The sequence below is a fragment of the Anabas testudineus genome, chromosome 4 (assembly GCF_900324465.2).
Source record: "Anabas testudineus chromosome 4, fAnaTes1.2, whole genome shotgun sequence".
NCBI classification, from domain to species: Eukaryota; Metazoa; Chordata; class Actinopteri; order Anabantiformes; family Anabantidae; genus Anabas; species Anabas testudineus.
Window position 1 is genome coordinate 21464293 of NC_046613.1, and position 18064 is coordinate 21482356.

General features: G+C 38.1%; 1 protein-coding gene across 1 annotated transcript in view; it reads right to left on the bottom strand.

Moving 5' to 3' along the window:
- The window catches only part of atp11b (ATPase phospholipid transporting 11B (putative)), a 42572-nt gene extending 29270 nt beyond the window's left edge, over nucleotides 1-13302 (bottom strand). The window contains exons 1-8 of the mRNA XM_026346325.1: nucleotides 12966-13302; nucleotides 6539-6655; nucleotides 5730-5819; nucleotides 4463-4543; nucleotides 3934-4041; nucleotides 3349-3477; nucleotides 1237-1340; nucleotides 217-264 (exon numbers count right to left, since the gene is read on the bottom strand). Of these exons, the coding sequence (XP_026202110.1) occupies nucleotides 217-264; nucleotides 1237-1340; nucleotides 3349-3477; nucleotides 3934-4041; nucleotides 4463-4543; nucleotides 5730-5819; nucleotides 6539-6655; nucleotides 12966-12992 (704 nt within the window). The 5' untranslated portion in view covers nucleotides 12993-13302. The remainder of the gene's footprint in view (nucleotides 1-216; nucleotides 265-1236; nucleotides 1341-3348; nucleotides 3478-3933; nucleotides 4042-4462; nucleotides 4544-5729; nucleotides 5820-6538; nucleotides 6656-12965) is intronic.
- Between the last annotated feature and the right edge of the window lie 4762 nt (nucleotides 13303-18064).

The window sequence follows — 18064 nt, forward strand, 5'->3', positions numbered from 1 at the left end:
ATTAGTCATTTTAAATAATTAAATACCTTAAAATATGTTATATTATAATATATTATAGTTATTATTTCGTTATTCCTGGTTACTGGTGCCATCTTAATAGGCTCTCTATCCAATCTTAGTAGAATAGTAGAATCCTGTTTCAGTGTCTTTAGCTCGTCTTGCACAAATGTGATAGTTCATGTAATTATTAGCCAAACCAGCCTAACCTAGTCTTACCTCACTATCTCCTCCCCACGCTGAGTCACTGTGATACGCCCAACAAACCTGTAAAACACCAAAGGCATTTCAGTTCAATGGACTGAGAGACACTAACAATGTTTATCTACACAAAGGAACCCAGGATGTTGGAAGAATAAAACTGAGTAAAGCTTTAAGAACCAGATTACTGTGAAGCAGTGTTTACATGCAGCTGGTCAGTAATGATATTTTGCTCTATTGTCTAACATATTTTAGGGTTTTAAGGATCCATTACAAAGACTTCAGATCTTTGTTTGCTGCAGGTAAGTAATAGAAAGCTGTTTGAAGGGTTTGTCATGTACATGCACCTATGTTATATCTCTTAGGAATTTTGCTAGAATATATACAACCAGGACGCTCTTCCACCAAGATTGCAACATCTTTTAATCTAATCCCTTAAACGAATTAAAGAAACCAGGTTTCTTGTAGACATGACTGAAGAAATCAGATTACTGCCCATATCTGACAATAACTGGTTTAGTTAAGGGCACTTAAGTAAAATCAGTGTTGTGAGAGAGGGGGGAAAGAGAGAAACCTGCCACTAAAACAAACTGCCTGATCTAAAAATACAAGGATCGATCTTAAAGTAACCGGCTGAGACAGACAAGAAGTACAGAGGTTGTTGAGGAGGTGAGGAAACCATGGTATACAACACCATTTAATAACTCATCTCCAGGAGGATATTTTACCCAAGTATTAAATCGTAGTGGTTTTGTAAGTGGGCACTTCCAATTTCAGGCCTTTCATGGTAATCCAAAAGAATTAAAGGAGTTAAATGGCTTATCTATACATACAGTCAGTTATTAATGTTATATAATTAAACAAATGTAACAAAAAAACAAACAAACAAATACAAACAAATTATTATTATATTTTTTTAATTAAAAATATATTTTAATGTGTAGTTGGGATTATTGTTTCTTTACTGCATTTTAACCTTAAGAATAGACTTTTATAGTCCTCAACATGAGGGTCTGTGTACACACAAGTGAAGATTACCTGTACAAATCAGCCTCCGGTTGCTGACACTCCACCACAGCCTGTAATGCCTCCAGTTGGGACACTGACTGACACACTGATGTCTCTGCCACAGAGTAGTGGGTCTACAAACAGATATATACAGTACAACACACAGATACAGTAAGAAGGTGATGATAGGAAAGCACAGTTTACGATCTGTTTGTAACACAAAAAGCAGTGAGACCTCTTAAACAACCTCTAACACACACATGGCACAACATATACACAACATATACTGTACAAACTTTTCCATTTACAAAAAACTGGTTCAGTACTGCTCTGCAGAAGAAGAAGAAGCTGCCCCTCAATTGTTATCATGGTGAAACAAAGGAAGGTGTAATGGAGTAATGGGTTAGTGGTATGGATGACAATATTTACATATTGTTTGAATAAAGAAAGGTGCACTGCATTTGTATGTCCATCTATACAAACAGATCCAAAAGTGAATAATCAATTTTCAACACAGACCAGAAACAGACCTGTGTTAAAGCTGAAGATGAAAACAATGTTTTGTAATACTCTGACAGGATTTTACAATTCTAAAAAGTCAATACCAAGATGATGCCAAGATACGAGAAATATGGTATTACAAATAGGAGTGCATGATATGATAATATGTCTACAATAATGTCTTCATTGCTGACAATGTGCCGGCTGGCATTATTGAGTGTGTCACTCACTTTTTAAACTACACAAATAAGTTTCGAGAGTTCACACGCTGACTGCGTTATGTTTAGTAGTAGCTTAGTAGTATAGATAACTGCACATGCACACTGAGATTGTATGCAGTGTGCTACTATGGAATAGGGGTACATGGTTATCTCACCACAAGTTAAACTAAAAATGCATGACTATAGTTAAAAAACAACAAACGGTACCAGGTGAAAAATAGAAACCACCAATCTCACAATCTTCTACGTTGCTAGAAGCGGTTCATCCTCAATCACATAGAACTGGTTTGGCTTTGAAAAGCTGAGACAATGACAATTCGCTGAGGTCAGTTGTCTATAGCTAATCTAAGCCAGTCAGAAAACCAGCACTAAAACACACTCTAAACTTTAGTGGAATAATTCTGTAAAAAGTTGGCTTTTAACATGAAAAACAATAGTGACAATGTGATCAGTAATTACACTGCAAAAGCCCTGTCAATTCAAGCGGTCGTTTTAATCAACTTCTGAATACTTTAGACCCAAGATACTTCAAGATACTTTAAGGCCTAAAATGATACAGTCCCACATCTCTGCCTAAATTGTATAGTTCACACACCTTCATTGTCTACTTGTTGTTACCAGAAAATATTCTCCGATTTTTTTTTGTCGATATAACACAGCCCTCACTACAATGCAAGCATGTGAGACATGCCCTATTTGGGACTTCTGTTAGCTCTCCAACATTCTGGTTAGATATATTTGGAAACGTGTTTTAATTATTTAGTATGGCGTTAGAGATGCAATTAACCAACACGGTTGCTGAACCTACTGAGAGAGAGGAAAAGAGAGGAGGAGGAGTTCTAACTACAAAATTACAAGGTGTACAACACAGAAATTACATAATCATGTACATCTCAAACAGTCGTCATGACATGTGTATCCCTGACACAAGCATTATTCATGTGGCATATACAGAGGTCTGCCAACTAAACTCAAATGTCTAACCAAATAAATACAATTCCACATGAATCAGACTTTTTGTAGCTTATAAATGAACAGACATGAGTTTCAATTAGTCTCTCTCTATGCATGGGTTCTATCAGCCTTACATTCCAGGAGTAACAGCATGTTATTAGCCCTATCAGCATCATCAGAGCTACTAGCACTAGTGAGACATCCATAAACTCAAATTGATGCAGAGTACAAGGCTCCACACCTTAAAAGGTGCCTTGTTAGATTACAAACACCAAAAGCTCCAAGTGGACATCTTGTTTATTAAACCAAATGGTTGATTACACAGCAAACAATACTTATTTCAGGAAGTAAACTCCTCAGAGTGCCTGTTGTTAACAGCATGTCTGTTAACCCTTTTCCCAAGCTGGAAAACACCACAAATATTGTCACATACGCTCCCAAAGTTAACACTCACTCACACACACACCTTAAGGTTGGTCTCTCCATCGAGGCTGGCTGTGGTGATGTGACAGGTGCCGTCTGCACGGTCTGATGACAACAATACAAGGTCGGCTGGGAATGTCTCATCTTTAGCCACACGGACAATGTCCCCCACCTGGACAGACAAGCAGAAACACACAAATAGAAATCTTTAATTCCAGGTGGCAACAGGTATTCTGGCTGTGGCTAAGCACAGATATCAAGCATACCTGAATATGTCAAGTACTATTTGACCAAACAACACATTGTGTACACACGGCAATGAACACTATGAATGCCTCTGTCTGCTGCAATCATAATACGTGAAACAGTCTCATATTACTTTCTAACCAGTGTAGTTTTATAGAATCAGTACCAGTATGAGCAATTTACCAGCCAAGCTAAAGTTAGCTATGGCTGTTGGCCATGAGCTGTGAAAATATATTTTATGCACTTTCAAGTGTAGGTTTTTCAAATTTACAAAAATAATACCTCACTTACTGAGCAGAACTATATCCACTCCTAATTAAAGGGTTCAACGTTAAACTTGAATAAGTATAATAAAGTTCCTTTATGATCCTATGTAACTCACCCTGATGTTTTTGGATCTTGTCTGGACCAGGCTTCCACTGCGAACCACAAAAACTGGAGCCCCATTCACCTCATTGTCTGCCTTGTGTCTCAGCCAATCCTCGTAACCCTATGGAAGAAACACTTGTTCAAAAACAATTATCAAATACATCTGCTCACAGTTTCCAACTGAAAACCTCCCAGTGGAATACAGCACTATTGATCAACAGTGGTGGCACATTGCTGGTACTCCTTTCAGTGATCAACTAAAGTGATGCTAAACACACCTTTTTATAACAATGGCACCTTCAGTAGTGGTGAAAGACTAGTCCAGTTATTTTTATACTGAACAATATACTGTGGTAATTTATTTACCAGGGTCACATTTTCTTAATCAATTTGAATGAAACTGAATACTGAACTTGCTTGAAACAAGATGGTTTTCACAAGTAGCCAACCACAGTTAATCTAACATTAATGACATAGCATGCATATTAGTTCCTCATTCTCAGTGCAGCAAAGAGGAAGCCGTCATATGCTTGTGTTCTCACCTGTTTTATGGCAGTTACTGTGATCACAAAGAAGAGAGGCAGACCGCTGGTGACTGGGGAAGTAGGAGTGTCTATCATTAACTGAAAAGACAAATACAGAGGAACTGAAGCAGAGATGTCAACCAATTGGAAGGCACGGTGAAAAAAACATCTGTGAAGTTTAGTAGAGTAGATGTGCCCTGCTAGAGAGTAAACAAGCTAACAACTGAGAGAAGTTGTGGCTGATGTGTCAAACAGGAAACCCTATAACTTTGCTCAAAGGTTAACTATCAGCTGACAAATAAGCAGCCTACCAAAACCAACAAGGTTTGGTAGGCAACATGTTTAGAGAAGCACTAGTACTACCAATTGTTTAGAGAAGAACAAAAAAAAAATGGAAGCACAGCAATACATCCTCTTAATGTCTCAATCACTACTTCCTGGATTACATTTTAACAATGTGTTGCTCATTGAGATTCACATACTGTCAATTGTTGAGTTGCTTTAGAGAAGTGAAAAGCTCTTATTAAACATTTACACAAAAATACAGATGCTCTACACATTTGTGTGATTTAATTTAACCCTTATCCATAAACAAATTAAGTCAGCGTCAAGTTACACAGCCAGAGATGCAAATTAAAGGTACTCTCTTGAGTTACTGATGCCTAGATGTGCTACAGTATGTGCCAAAGGTCCTTGTAAGACTGGTAATTCAACAGACAATCCTATCAATGGTTATTCCACTATTATACAGAGAAAACACAGTACATTGTCAACGTACTTTTAAACAAGAAATAACAGTTTACATCAGGTGTGTAGGAATCCATCTCAGGCCATCTAAAAATGGTCAAACTGTCAAAATGATAAAAGGGCCTCTCTCCCGTGATTTGAAGCTATGCTGACTTCAGCTTCACTGACAAGTTGAGTGGGTAAAAAGAAAGCCTTTTTAGACAGAGTCAAGTCGATTGCTTTGGCTTCACTACACAGGCCCAAATAAAATCAGGAGCCTGAAAATTTGTAAGCCAAATCCTACTTCAGCACAGACTGACTGATGCATAGTGAAGGGCTAACACTTAGGCAGGCAGTGAAGACACACTTAATGTGTGGGTGTAATGTTTAATACAGAGGCAGACCTGTCGCTCTTCTGGTCTCTAGAAGTCAATGAGTCATCTACTCGCACACAAACAGGCTTCTACACACATTTGTATTCAAGGCAAGACAACTGAGGTCACGAGTGACACATCACCATCAGCCTGGGGAGAACATGTATCTGCAATTGTGTTATTACCTGCACAAGGAAGATAATGAGAAAATAGAAGTTGGCTATCCTCCTGAACTGCTCGAAGAGATTCTTGGGGACAAAATTCCAAATTGTGTACTGAAAGAGAAATAAAAAACAACATTCAGGGCTAAATGTTATTTAGCTGGGTATGTGCTGGTTTCAAAAAAGCTATATTTAATATATTTTCTTACAGCAGTGAAAATGCCACTTTAGAACAAGTAGAATATTTATATTAATTGTTCACTCAGGCTAAGTGGAGAAGAAGAAGTGGACAGCTGTGCAGCTTTATCCACTCGCTGCTCGTGTGGAGACTCTTAATTCAATTAATCACATTCTGTGCAGCATGATCTAATAACAGTGGTTGACTGATGCACTTACTGATTTACTCTTCTAGAGTTTAAATCTAGAGTCTAAACTTGCTTTTATCTTTTTAAGATGATCATCATCAAATTAGTACACATCCTGACAAAGAATAGCCTCTCTTTTTTTGGTTGCGTTAACCCCATTGTCAATAACATGTGATCAACTTCCTGCTGGTGGCAGGCAGCAGCCTTTGTGGGTTATTACCCAGATACTATTTCAACTGACCTACTAATCCTCTCACAAAAAAACTTTTGTGTCTAAGTTTACCGTTATCAACAAATCGTGCTTCACTCCTTATCTCTTTCCCGCCATGCCAGGGCTCCTGACTGATTCTTAACACTGGTCGGGCTTGTGGCAGAATAACTATTAGTTTCTGCATGTGACATTTTTCTTCAGCAGTGGTTGGCGTTTTGCACTTGGCTAAAGAAAACATAGTGCATAGTCTTTGGTACCTTGGATGAGATGATTCTGTTGTCAGCAAAGCGTTGCGGTATATAGTGGCAATGCTGCGGGAAACGGTTTGCTACATAAACAGTCCTGGTCTCGCTCTGATGAGGTGGGTCAAAACCCTGAGGAAGGATAAGTAAATATGAGAAGAAAGAGGGTGTGGAAGAGGGAAAAGTGGAAAAGGTGGAAAAACAGGTTACTTACACAACAACATTCACTACATCCTTTAAAGCAGCATTTTTTTAAAAGTTGTAACTACAGGCAGCTCCTGTACTTACGAAGCACAAAGTATTGATAAATATAGACATTTCATCTCTTGTCATGTTCACTAGTCAAGAACAGAATAAAAAACATTTAACTAATTAGCTGATGCAAGATTACTCAAATTTTCCTCATTACCCATTCAAATGAACAACAGAATCAGATAGTGGTCCAGAGGAAATGCAACAGTATGAACTTAGTTTAAGCAAATGATATATTGCTGGTAATTAAAAGAAGCACTGAAACCTTTGAAAATCGATTCTATTTAATGTGTTTTCAATCAGTAGTTGAAGGTGTCATTCAGTGAGCCATTAATGTCTCTAGTAAAGCAGAGATAGTGAGAAAAAGAAGCAAAAATAATACCACACACTATAACTATAGTAACTATAAATCATGCAAATGCAGATGGTGGCATATAAGTGCAAGAGGGAGAAGATAGTAAAGATAGCTACGACTACAGCATGTTTCCATTTACATGCACATTTCTGAACAAGTCACATTTTCCCAAGAAGGCACAAAAAACAGATTAACTTTCATTAGGATATTTCATGCCTTCCTTCATTATTAATAATATAGCTTCTTGCTTAGTTCCAAGATACTTTTGCTACCGTCCTGTGTGTCACATATCACTCAAGTGCTATAAGAAGCACTAAGGTTAAAACAACAGCTTACAATCATTTGCAAATATGTGACAAAAATCTCAGACACACACACACACACACACACACACACACACACACACACACACACACACACACACACACACACACACACACACACACACACACACACACACACACACACACACACACACACACAGAGGAATGCATCCGCGCCACGTCACTCTCTCCCACACAGACTCACCTTCACACATGCTGCAGGTTCTTAAAAACAGGATTACTATCATGGTATCATCATTTCATACACCTTAAACAAAGTGAACACAGTACTTATCAAAGTGGTAATAGCTAAAAAGTCTTATTTTCTCAAACTTTGCACAGTTTCCTTTTTGTCATGATTTGGCATAAAATCAGTGATCCACTGTTAGGAATGAAAACAATGTGTTAGGATTTTCCATTCCCACTGATCCACTCTTTTCCTTGCTGTTCAGCCAATTTCATAAGTTGGTTTACTGTATGTGACATTTCCCTGTATGTACATTCATTACTTGAACAAAATACACCCATACCCAAAGGCACTGGTTCCCTGTAGTCAGGGAAGATAAAACATACAGCAGATAAAAGCAAAAACACTGAAACAAATTCCAGTCCATGTATCTGTCCTGTTCAATTAATGTTTTGTATAATTCCTTTATAACATGCACAGATATGAATCAGGTTTAAAACAGAAACCACAGTTGTATGCATACTGGAACCATCTTGGTCTCAGCAGTGCACTGGCCTAGTTAGCAATGAGCAGCAGCATTTCTCATTTCACTGTGAATACTTGACCAGGGAAATACAGCCAACAAAGGTTCTTACAAATTAAACAATCCACTAACTGTTTAACAATTCTCTAAGTAAATGAATAAAGCCTGGGTAGATCATCTCTGTATACATATCTTTTCGGTGAGTATTTAAGAAGTAGCCTAAAAACTCAAAAAGAAAGACTAAAACAGAAGGTATGGGACACGGGTAACTATTCCTAGTAAGAGCTTGTGTCAATTTATTTACAGTACAGCAGACAACCTAGTAACCAAACGCTTTACAGCAACATCCTGCATCACACTCCGTCAGAAAATCTGAAATCAGAGCAACTGAGAAAAAAAGAAAGAAAAAAAAAAACCCTGCACAATTCTACCACAGTTTCTTGATACTGGCTCCTGAATGGTTTCTATGTGGAAGTTACAGTTAAACCTTAAGTAATAGTGGATTTTTAAAACAACCTAATTGCAGGAACTGACAGCCAGGAAGTGGGTATCATCAAGCAGAATTACCTATCTAGCAAAGTCATTGTTGAGTCATCTGTGCTGATAAATTAGCTTTAGCATCCCTGCAGATAGATTATGGTAATTCTGTACTTCAGGACTGTAAACATCTTACTTATTACACCTTAACAGGATTACTGTAGGGATAGAATTTGCCATTCCCTTTCTCCACCCAGTTTTTCAGACTGCTACATTACTCAACTATCGGTTAAGTTGCTTAATCATTAATCTCTTTGCACATAGTAGCATTAGTTAGCTTAACAGCTGGTTCATGCACATGCAAACCTGGACTGTGTGACTGCAACAAAGGTGTGGACTTGTGCAATGAAAGGAAGCACGCTACTCAATGTTTTCCTACAACTTGCAATGCAGCTTTAATAGCATTATTGATGAAGCTCAAATTCAAATGAACTATAATTACAGAATAACTCTTTACTTCACCTAAGAAAATATTTCACTACAGTAAATGTTTATCTGAAAATGCTGTTTATAAATTTAAGGAACTGATTCCATCTTTTACTTTAGAGTCATGTTCTAACACAGATGAGGGCAGTCATCGAAATTTTATTCCAGTACACGGTGGCTATCTTGTTGATAGCACTGCAGCCTCACCCCTCTGAAAAAGATCTTACTCGTACTTAGACTGCTACTTCCCTGTAGATCATTCTGAATACATTTCAGTAATTCATTAATCTAAACCATCAACATGTCTCTTGGACCCCACCCGACTAGACTGCTCAAAGATGATCAGCACGTCCATATTAGATCAGATAAATCTATCTTTACTAACAGGCTATGTACCACAGGCTTTTAAGGTTGATGTAGTGAAACCTCTACCCAAAACTCTACATTCTTATCCTAGTTGGCTTAGCATTGGCCTCAAGTGTGAGGAATCTCTGAGTTATTTAAACTACTGCTAAAAATCTAGTGCATCCATTTGTTATTTCCAGACTGGACTATTGTAACTTACTATTGATAGTTTGTCCCAATAATTTTTTAAAAAGCCATCCAGTTAATCCAAAAGTCTGCAGCCAGAGTTTCATTATTAGTAAAGACCAAAATCAGCTAAAAGAAAAATAAATCTGAAAAAGGTTTACTGAATGTAGTGGAGTGACTGATGATTTTTAACTGGTAATATAATTTCAACAGTTAATCCACTGCAGGTCATCATTAGATTTGTTTGCATAGAAATACAAATGTAGGCTATGAGTTTCTTAAGCTCACAGATGTTTTTGAATAACTAACGTTTAATATGAAGTAGTGATGATGAACCACAGACCTAAACCTATATTTATAGGGTCAGATTCGGTTACCTTGGTCTATATGGTAATAGTAGTTTCAGAAAGGATGTCTAAAAGCTGTATGATGAGGTCACAACTCGTTAATGATTAGGTGTGACCGTTTCATATTGGAGGCATTTAACTTTTTCAAGTACACGATAGTAAGGTGATTATAAGTAGAAGCCATTTTTATTTACTTTTCCTATTAAAATCATACCATTTATAACAGAGAGGATGGATTTAACAAGCAAACTTTTATTTAATCCCCTGACTCTTATGTCCCCATCAACAAGGTAATTACTTCCTACATAAAGCCTACAAGTCCCACAGAGCCTGAGAAAAATCACTGCTATGAGCAATAGCTGGGCAACAGGCTAATACATCACAACCAAGGCTACACACTCAGCTGTGTTATAGACTAAAAGGCATTCAATCAAATGAAATGAGCTAATCAGAAATCTAAAGAGGGACAAAGGGAGTTGCTTAAAGAGCAATGGTAAAGACAGAAAAATGGCAACGAAACACAGAATGAAAGATGTGCACCAATTTGATTGGTGAAAAGAGCAATACTAACATGACCACAAACATGCCAAACACAAATCTAATAGCGTGACTCGACATGAACAGCCTGGAGCACAGCTACAGATGATAAGTAACTTGACAGTATTAAAAAGGCAAAGAATTATTTGGGTAGTTAGTTATTAGATGTTCCTGTACACCACTTAATTGAAGTAGATTACTGAGACTGCTGCAGCAGTATAAGAAAATTATCCTGAATGAGACCATAAAAGTGCAGGACATCATGTTAGCTCAACAGACTAAGATGCAAAGCAGTGGTAATATTATAAATACCAAGTAGCAAGTATCCACATAATCTCTATTTAATCTTTAGTGCATTTCTCTATTCTTCTTGATCACTTAGCTATTAAATTTCAAACTTGATTAAGATCCTGCACAGGTAATGGATCAAAAAGGGAGATTTTTTTTTTTGTATTCGAAATGACATCGTGACATAGTAATACAATTGGAAGCAATACATTTACAATACAAGCAGTATCCAAAATGCTTTTTCAGCCATATCAAGCCTTGATTTAGAAAACTGAACACTGAATTTTCAAAGTGTTCATTAGGAAAATCACAATAGACACACAAACAATCACAATATATCACTTGAGTTATGAAATGTGAATGTACTGGTTTCTTGCATTAAAACTGTTGCCAGGTAGCAGCATGATCACACTTCTCAGACAGCCTGAAAAAGCGAGTTGTATTTTATACCATATGGGAGAAACCGCCACAATAATGTGTACACTGTAATTTGTGATCACCAGGTTTCCAGAACAAGATGTCAGGTCAGATTGTTACTTAGGTTTTTAAAAATATAAGAGCAGTAGCACTAGCACATAGGCTGACATTAAAAGCCCTTTACACCCCTTACACATTTCCCTTCTTCTTGTTAAAGTAGACCACTGTCACCACAAAGAAACTGTTAAGCTCTACATGAGTGAATAAACATCCATAGACAACCTTTCTGGCTGAGAAATGGATCTGAAAAATGTGATGCGATGAGATTTTTTTCCATTAGGCCTGTTTTGTTAAGATGCATTTTAATTACACTTTCAATTAAGTAGGCAGGTCAATTATGTAGCATGGGTCAAATTAACTGAGTTATCTCAAATTAGAATGAGGTTCTTATTCGTAGGAACAAAAACCCTCTAAGGACCTCTCTACAGCGAAGGACTGAAAGAAAACTTTTCGTACACACAAACTGAGAGAGCAGAAGAATTAGTGTGTCACTCTCTAGCCCAAGTACAGGGAGTGCTCAGTGACTATGGGAACTCAGAAACGCCCGTTAAATTCACTGTCCTGACATCAGTTCAACTAAAATGTGACTAATCTTATTCTATTCTTTAATTGATTCATTCACATGGGCATGGCTTCCTTAATATACTCACAAAGCCTTTTTGCCAGTCACACCAATATCATTTATTTAGTCTATCAATGAAGGTTCTTATCCAAACGTTTAACTACAGCTTGACAAACAAAAATGACCACAGAAATGCTCCAATGTCACCAGTGTGAAGTTGCAGCATGACAAACACAAACCATTCCTCCTTAAGCTATAACTGTACCAATAAAGATATGACACTGGGCAAACCTGTCATCAGAGCAAACAGTGGCTATTTATTATAAATATAATTATGAAGCACATTTGATTGTATAGCACTTTTTGCCGCCTGTTTCATTTTTAAATTAATCACATGTATGTTAATATAATTGTAATTAAAAACTGAATGAGAAGGCATGTTAAAACTTTTTAATGGGACTGTATGTTATCAATCAAAAGCAATGAACCAGCTTTAAAAATAAGCAGGAACTTATCAACTCATCAAGCTTAAACAACACGGGGTGCAAGTTAAAGTCAGACTAAGAAATGTTAACTTAAGCTTAACCAGCTGTTTAAGTTATTTTGTAGTCTCTAAAATAAATAATTCAGTTTGAAAAACTCCGTCTATGTTGGGACTAACGTTAGCATATGTTGGGAGTTAGCTAACGCTACAGTTAGCATCGCTCTAAAACTTAATTAACATGTTGTCTGTCAGCCAACTAGCTAGCGTTCATTTATTTATCTCTCAAAGTAATTCTAACAGTGAGACACGATTCAACTGTGGTCAACAAGCTGACAAATCAACCCCAATGTGTTTGTTTGGCTAGTTCTCAACTATTTAGCTAGTTACCCATTGTCAGTTAGTTAATTAAAATAAGCTAGCTAGTAGCTAACATGTTAACGCACAGTCTGTCATTGCGATACACACATCAGTGTTTTGCAAACATTCACAACAGCTAGGTTAGCTTGCTAAATTCTACCTAAACAAAGTTCATATAGCTTCGTAAAGGTGACTGTTGTTGTGATCACACAGTATGCAGGCCGCCATTATGATAAAAGTAAGAGAGCAGTTTTACCAGCTGCTGCCGTATCCACCGGAGCATCCTTGCAAAATACGATCGAAGTAGCCAGCACAGTTGCTAGCCCGGCGCTAGCAACTAGCTACTCCAACAAGACCGTCCCGAACCATAAATAAATCCCCCAAAAGGCAGTTGTTCTCGGTGGCATTACGCGAACCATTCATGCATCTAACTGGGCCAAAAGCTCGTATCCAGTCTTTCCCATTTCGCGGTACTGTCAGACAAATGATCCCCGGTAAAAGTGACAGATGGCTGGCCACGGAGTCCCAGCAAGCTAAGTTACATCTCCGCTCTGCCACGACCAGCTTCCCCTGTGCCAGCACACAGGTCTGTGCAGACGCTCCAGAACCGGCTGCTCTGTCACGGTCACTCAACGCCCCCTGTCTGAGTCTCAGTGCAAAGATCACAGATGGATCAGACTTCAGTTTATCCGCAAACCACAGATCAGTTCACTGGTCAGCAATTGAAAAGTGTCGTTCATTCTCATTGAGAAATCACAATGTATGACTATGCAAAAAAAACAAATGACATAAATAGGATAAATAGGTTTATTTTGTGTCCTGCACAAAGCTTACATATAGGTTTTAGATATAGTCTACAGAGTATGCTGCAGTGGTAGGCCTACTTCAACCTGCAGAGTAAGTCCACTGCAAACTAAAACTGTATAGACCAAATAATGATCATGCAGGGCTCTGAGTTCAACTAAACTGCTTGCTAGGCACTTTTGGTGAATACTGTTGTGACATAGATCCAAAAGACTGGAGACTTGGAAAGGGTGGAATTGCTTGCTTAAAGTGTGTTTTGGATTTCTTAAGCCACAGCTCATAGTCGAAACTGAGCATAAGTTGAAAAACTAGTCCTTTCACATTCACTCATGCTCATTCACGTCTAGCATACACTTACATGCTTAACCTGACATGAATGGTACTTCTACAAATGGTCTCTTGGGTAAAGTATTTGTTTTTCTTTTATCGATTTCTTCTAATGCTCTCCAGCCCCCCTGTTGTTCCAGAATTCCTCTTGTAAGGCATCTCACATAAAGTGAGGTCATCCCAGTATCAGTGGCTCTCTCACAGTTATGAATCAATTTCTGTTCCCTCCCTCCTCAGAGACTTGGCTGCTGTACATCAGTCAATAATGTATGGACAGCAAATTATACCGCACAGGGAGGATGAGAAATGCTCATACCTTTGAAAATCCAAGTAAGTGTCTGGAAGGTTTTGCTGAACAGTGTGCTTTCCGTATTGATTAAACATGTGATGTATGATTGACAACACTAGGGTGGTGTACACATCAATGGTAAGGAACGCAAATGGTAAATGATAAAGATCCTATAATCACTGTGTTCCAGCAGCTATTTTTAGAGCAGAATGGCTGCAGCTGGCCTCATGAATATACAACTGAATTAGCAAGTTTTTGCACAGCTTCCAATACACTTGCTTTTTAAGTTGCTAGTGTGACTCAACTCTCTACCACGTACAGCCCCCTCCCACTGTCCCCTCCATCATGACAGCCTTTTTAAAGACCAGAAAAAAACTGTGAAACTAAGCCAAACACCACCAACATGCAGGATTAACACAGCTTTAGGCTCACTGTGTGAGTCAGCACAGTAAAGCACTGACTGTGACACTGTGCTTGCAACATCTTGGGTTCATAGCCCACTCATCCATCACTTACAATAGACAGTGTCACATGACTTACGTGTTGTTTCTGCTGGGTATCCTGTAGAAGCAGAAATGTCACAAACACATCTTTAAAAGACAGCTTTACTCTGCAAATCCTGCGGGTAATCCGCTATGTGTTTGTGTTTGCATGTTAACCCAAAGCCCAGCGGTTCTACCCATGTGACTGTCATCATATAATCTCTAGGTTACACTGTCTTACATAACAGCACAGAAGCAGCAACATCTAGGATCTCTCACTTCACAGTTGGAGGCAATTTGTTAGTGTGTATTGTGAGAGGTTTGCAGGGATGTGCATGCCGTTGGTGTTAAGATAAAAACCTCACATCTCTAAATGTGAACCCTTTCAGTGACTGAACAAATCCTTCACTGACAACCCTGCAAATCCAGAAGGAACCTCCCAGAGTTAAAGGCTGCAAATCATCTGAAAGGTGTGATATTATGTAAATGCTGTGTTGTCTTTGAAAAGCAAAAGCTTAATGCTTCTATTTGTAGTCTAATTATTGTTTCCACTCCACAGAATTGCAACCTATTTTAGGTCACATACAGTATTATTAGCTGAAGTAATTTCATTTAGTTACAGTCTTGTAAAGCGTAAGTGTGATCACATATTGTAGTCACACACTGTTGCTGCCAGTCAAAATGCTATAAGATTAATGCACAGCATTGAGTCTGAGATAAAGGAGTGCTGCTGGTGGTACCCCTGTTGTCTGTCATGAAAATGGATGGCAAGGTACCGCACAATGTCTGGCTGCCTTCCCAGCTTTGTACTAAATTTAATTTCAGTTTTTCTGCAATTTTACAAGTGCTTATCATCTAGTATTCAGTGCTAAGTTGAAGTGTTTGACTGATCTGCATGGTTAGGATGGAAGTTATTGTCCTGCATGTTTGTCCTATATCCTCCTTATGTATAAAAAATATACAAGACGTGATTTCTATGTTTTTATGTCTCACTGACTATTTTATTTTGCAGATTTAAAACTGTTACATGACATTGACAAAATAACATATCACATTATTCTTGTCTAAATATCTAGTATATATATATATATATATATATACAGTATATATATAATTAATATGATTTAGGTATTCAGAAGAATCAACACAGTGTCGAAATATGTTGTTAAAAGTCTTGCACTTAAATGATGTCCAAGTAAAAGTGAATACAGTAAGCAGTATCAAAAGTGCAAGATAGAAAGTCCTTTTCATGTTTAAATGTTATCATTAAACTACATGTATCAGGATGTAGGATGTGTATGGTTCCAAACTATACATGGACTCATACAGTATTTCCTAATTATATTGATGAATTGCACAGCACAAAATTGGATTTGCATTTTTTTAATCAGACACATGTTCATCATCAAACTACAGACCTGTACATATGGCAAAGTCAAACTCTTCTCTTCTCTTCTCTTCTCTTCTCTTCTCTTCTCTTCTCTTCTCTTCTCTTCTCTTCTCTTCTCTTCTCTTCTCTTCTCTTCTCTTCTCTTCTCTTCTCTTCTCTTCTCTTCTTTCCCTCCTGGTCAGTGTGTACATCTCGGTATTGGGCTGAGTTAATCCATCAGGCCCCTTTAACCATGCCATGGCTGATCCTCTTGGTAAATACATCAGCGCTAAGTGGCTTTCAATCATTACTACCAAGTATCCCTAATAGTACTAATAGGCTTAGGACTATTTCCCCCTCTCTCAGCCTAGACCCCTCTTTCTGTGTGATAGTTGCTTGCTCAGGCTTCTGCCTCCAATTTGTATGTGAGTATATTAGCGTCTGTCTTGTTGCATTACTAGGAATATTTGTCTCCCCAAGAGGCCAAGGACGATGAGGAGCCTGTCTGAAATGGTCGTCCTGCCTATTAGTATAATAGAACATAAATGGATTGGCTTTAAAACTGGATTGCTGAATCAATACTAAATGAACAGTGGTCCTGAAAAAATAAATAAATTAAACAGTGCTTTCCAAATCAGCCTGCAAGAGGAAGTCGTTTAGTGTATATACACTTTATTATTAACAATATACACAGAGACAATGCAGTGATAACATTTTGATATGGTAATAGTTGTTGCAGATTCATTGGTCTTTGCCTTGAATGATTTACTAAAGTAAAAGCTGTGATATCTGATATGTGGAGTGAGTCTCCCTCTTGAGGAGAAACAGGGTTGTTACAGCCACATTTTACACTAACGCAATTTAAAAATAACAAAAAGTAACACATTGCAGGCCAACATTGTAAAACTCACATTATTTTTATGTATGTATGTGACTTTAGCTTCTAATCGGCTACTTAGGATACTTAAAGGCTGCTCGTCACAACTGAGTGAATCACTGCTGCTCTAGTGTTATTCACTGTCTTGGTATGTGTGTGTGTGTGTGTGTGTGTGTGTCAGTGAGTGCATGTGTGGCCAAGTGGGTGGTATTGGGTTTCCCAAGGAGCTACTAATTCTTCACCTAACACCCTGACCTCCTTACTCTGTGACCCGGAGAGACAGAGGGAAGACAGCTCTTCGTCCACTTCACTGGACCTGGACATAGATGACAAATTGTTTTTGTGCGCATGTGTGTATCGAATGGATCACCGCGGAATGAACCTGAATCTTTATAAATAATCCACATACACAGTGCTGAGGGTTTTTCCTTTCACTGAGAACAGGCAGAGTAGTCAGAATGGTAGCGCAGTGTTTTTTTATTCAGCCAAAGTGCAGTCAGTGATACCAGACCTGTGAAATTCTTTGCATCAAACAGGGTGAAACTGAAGCACCTTCACAAAATGTGCAAATGTTGTGGTTGCTGAAAACCAGTATTTAGTAGTTTGAATCTATCTGATAGGATTGATGTAATTTTATAGCATCTCTCACCTTTTTCAGAGTTGCAATTTGTTGTTCATTTAACAAAAACTGAATCTCACAGGTGACTCATGGTTTTATGTGATGCGTGATGTCTCCAGATACTATGCCATGTGGCAGCTGCTTCAGTACAGCCACCCACAGAGCATCTCAACTGTGTGTCGTATCAAAAGCTTCCCTCTTGAGTAATATGCTGAAGCTGCATGTGTGTGGTGTGTGGGAAGGGGCTGTCTGTGCTGTGCCGCTTTCTGAGCTGCTTCATTTCGACTGGGACAAGCAGCTGCTTGAAAAAGCAAACCGTCGCTCCTCCATCATCCTGACACACACAAACATACATGTTTTCTGAGAGGGCTGGAGTGGATAAGGTCCCGTCTGTGATGGTAGTTCACTCCTTAATGTCACACATACAGAAACAGTTAACACGCAGAATTCAGTGAAGTTAAATTAACCTCACTAGACTGGATTGAATTAATTTTTCTGAGCTTGATATAATTCATACATGATCATTTGCATCTTAGTACTAAAATGTTTGAATTAAATACTGTGTTACTGATAATATAGATTCCTGGG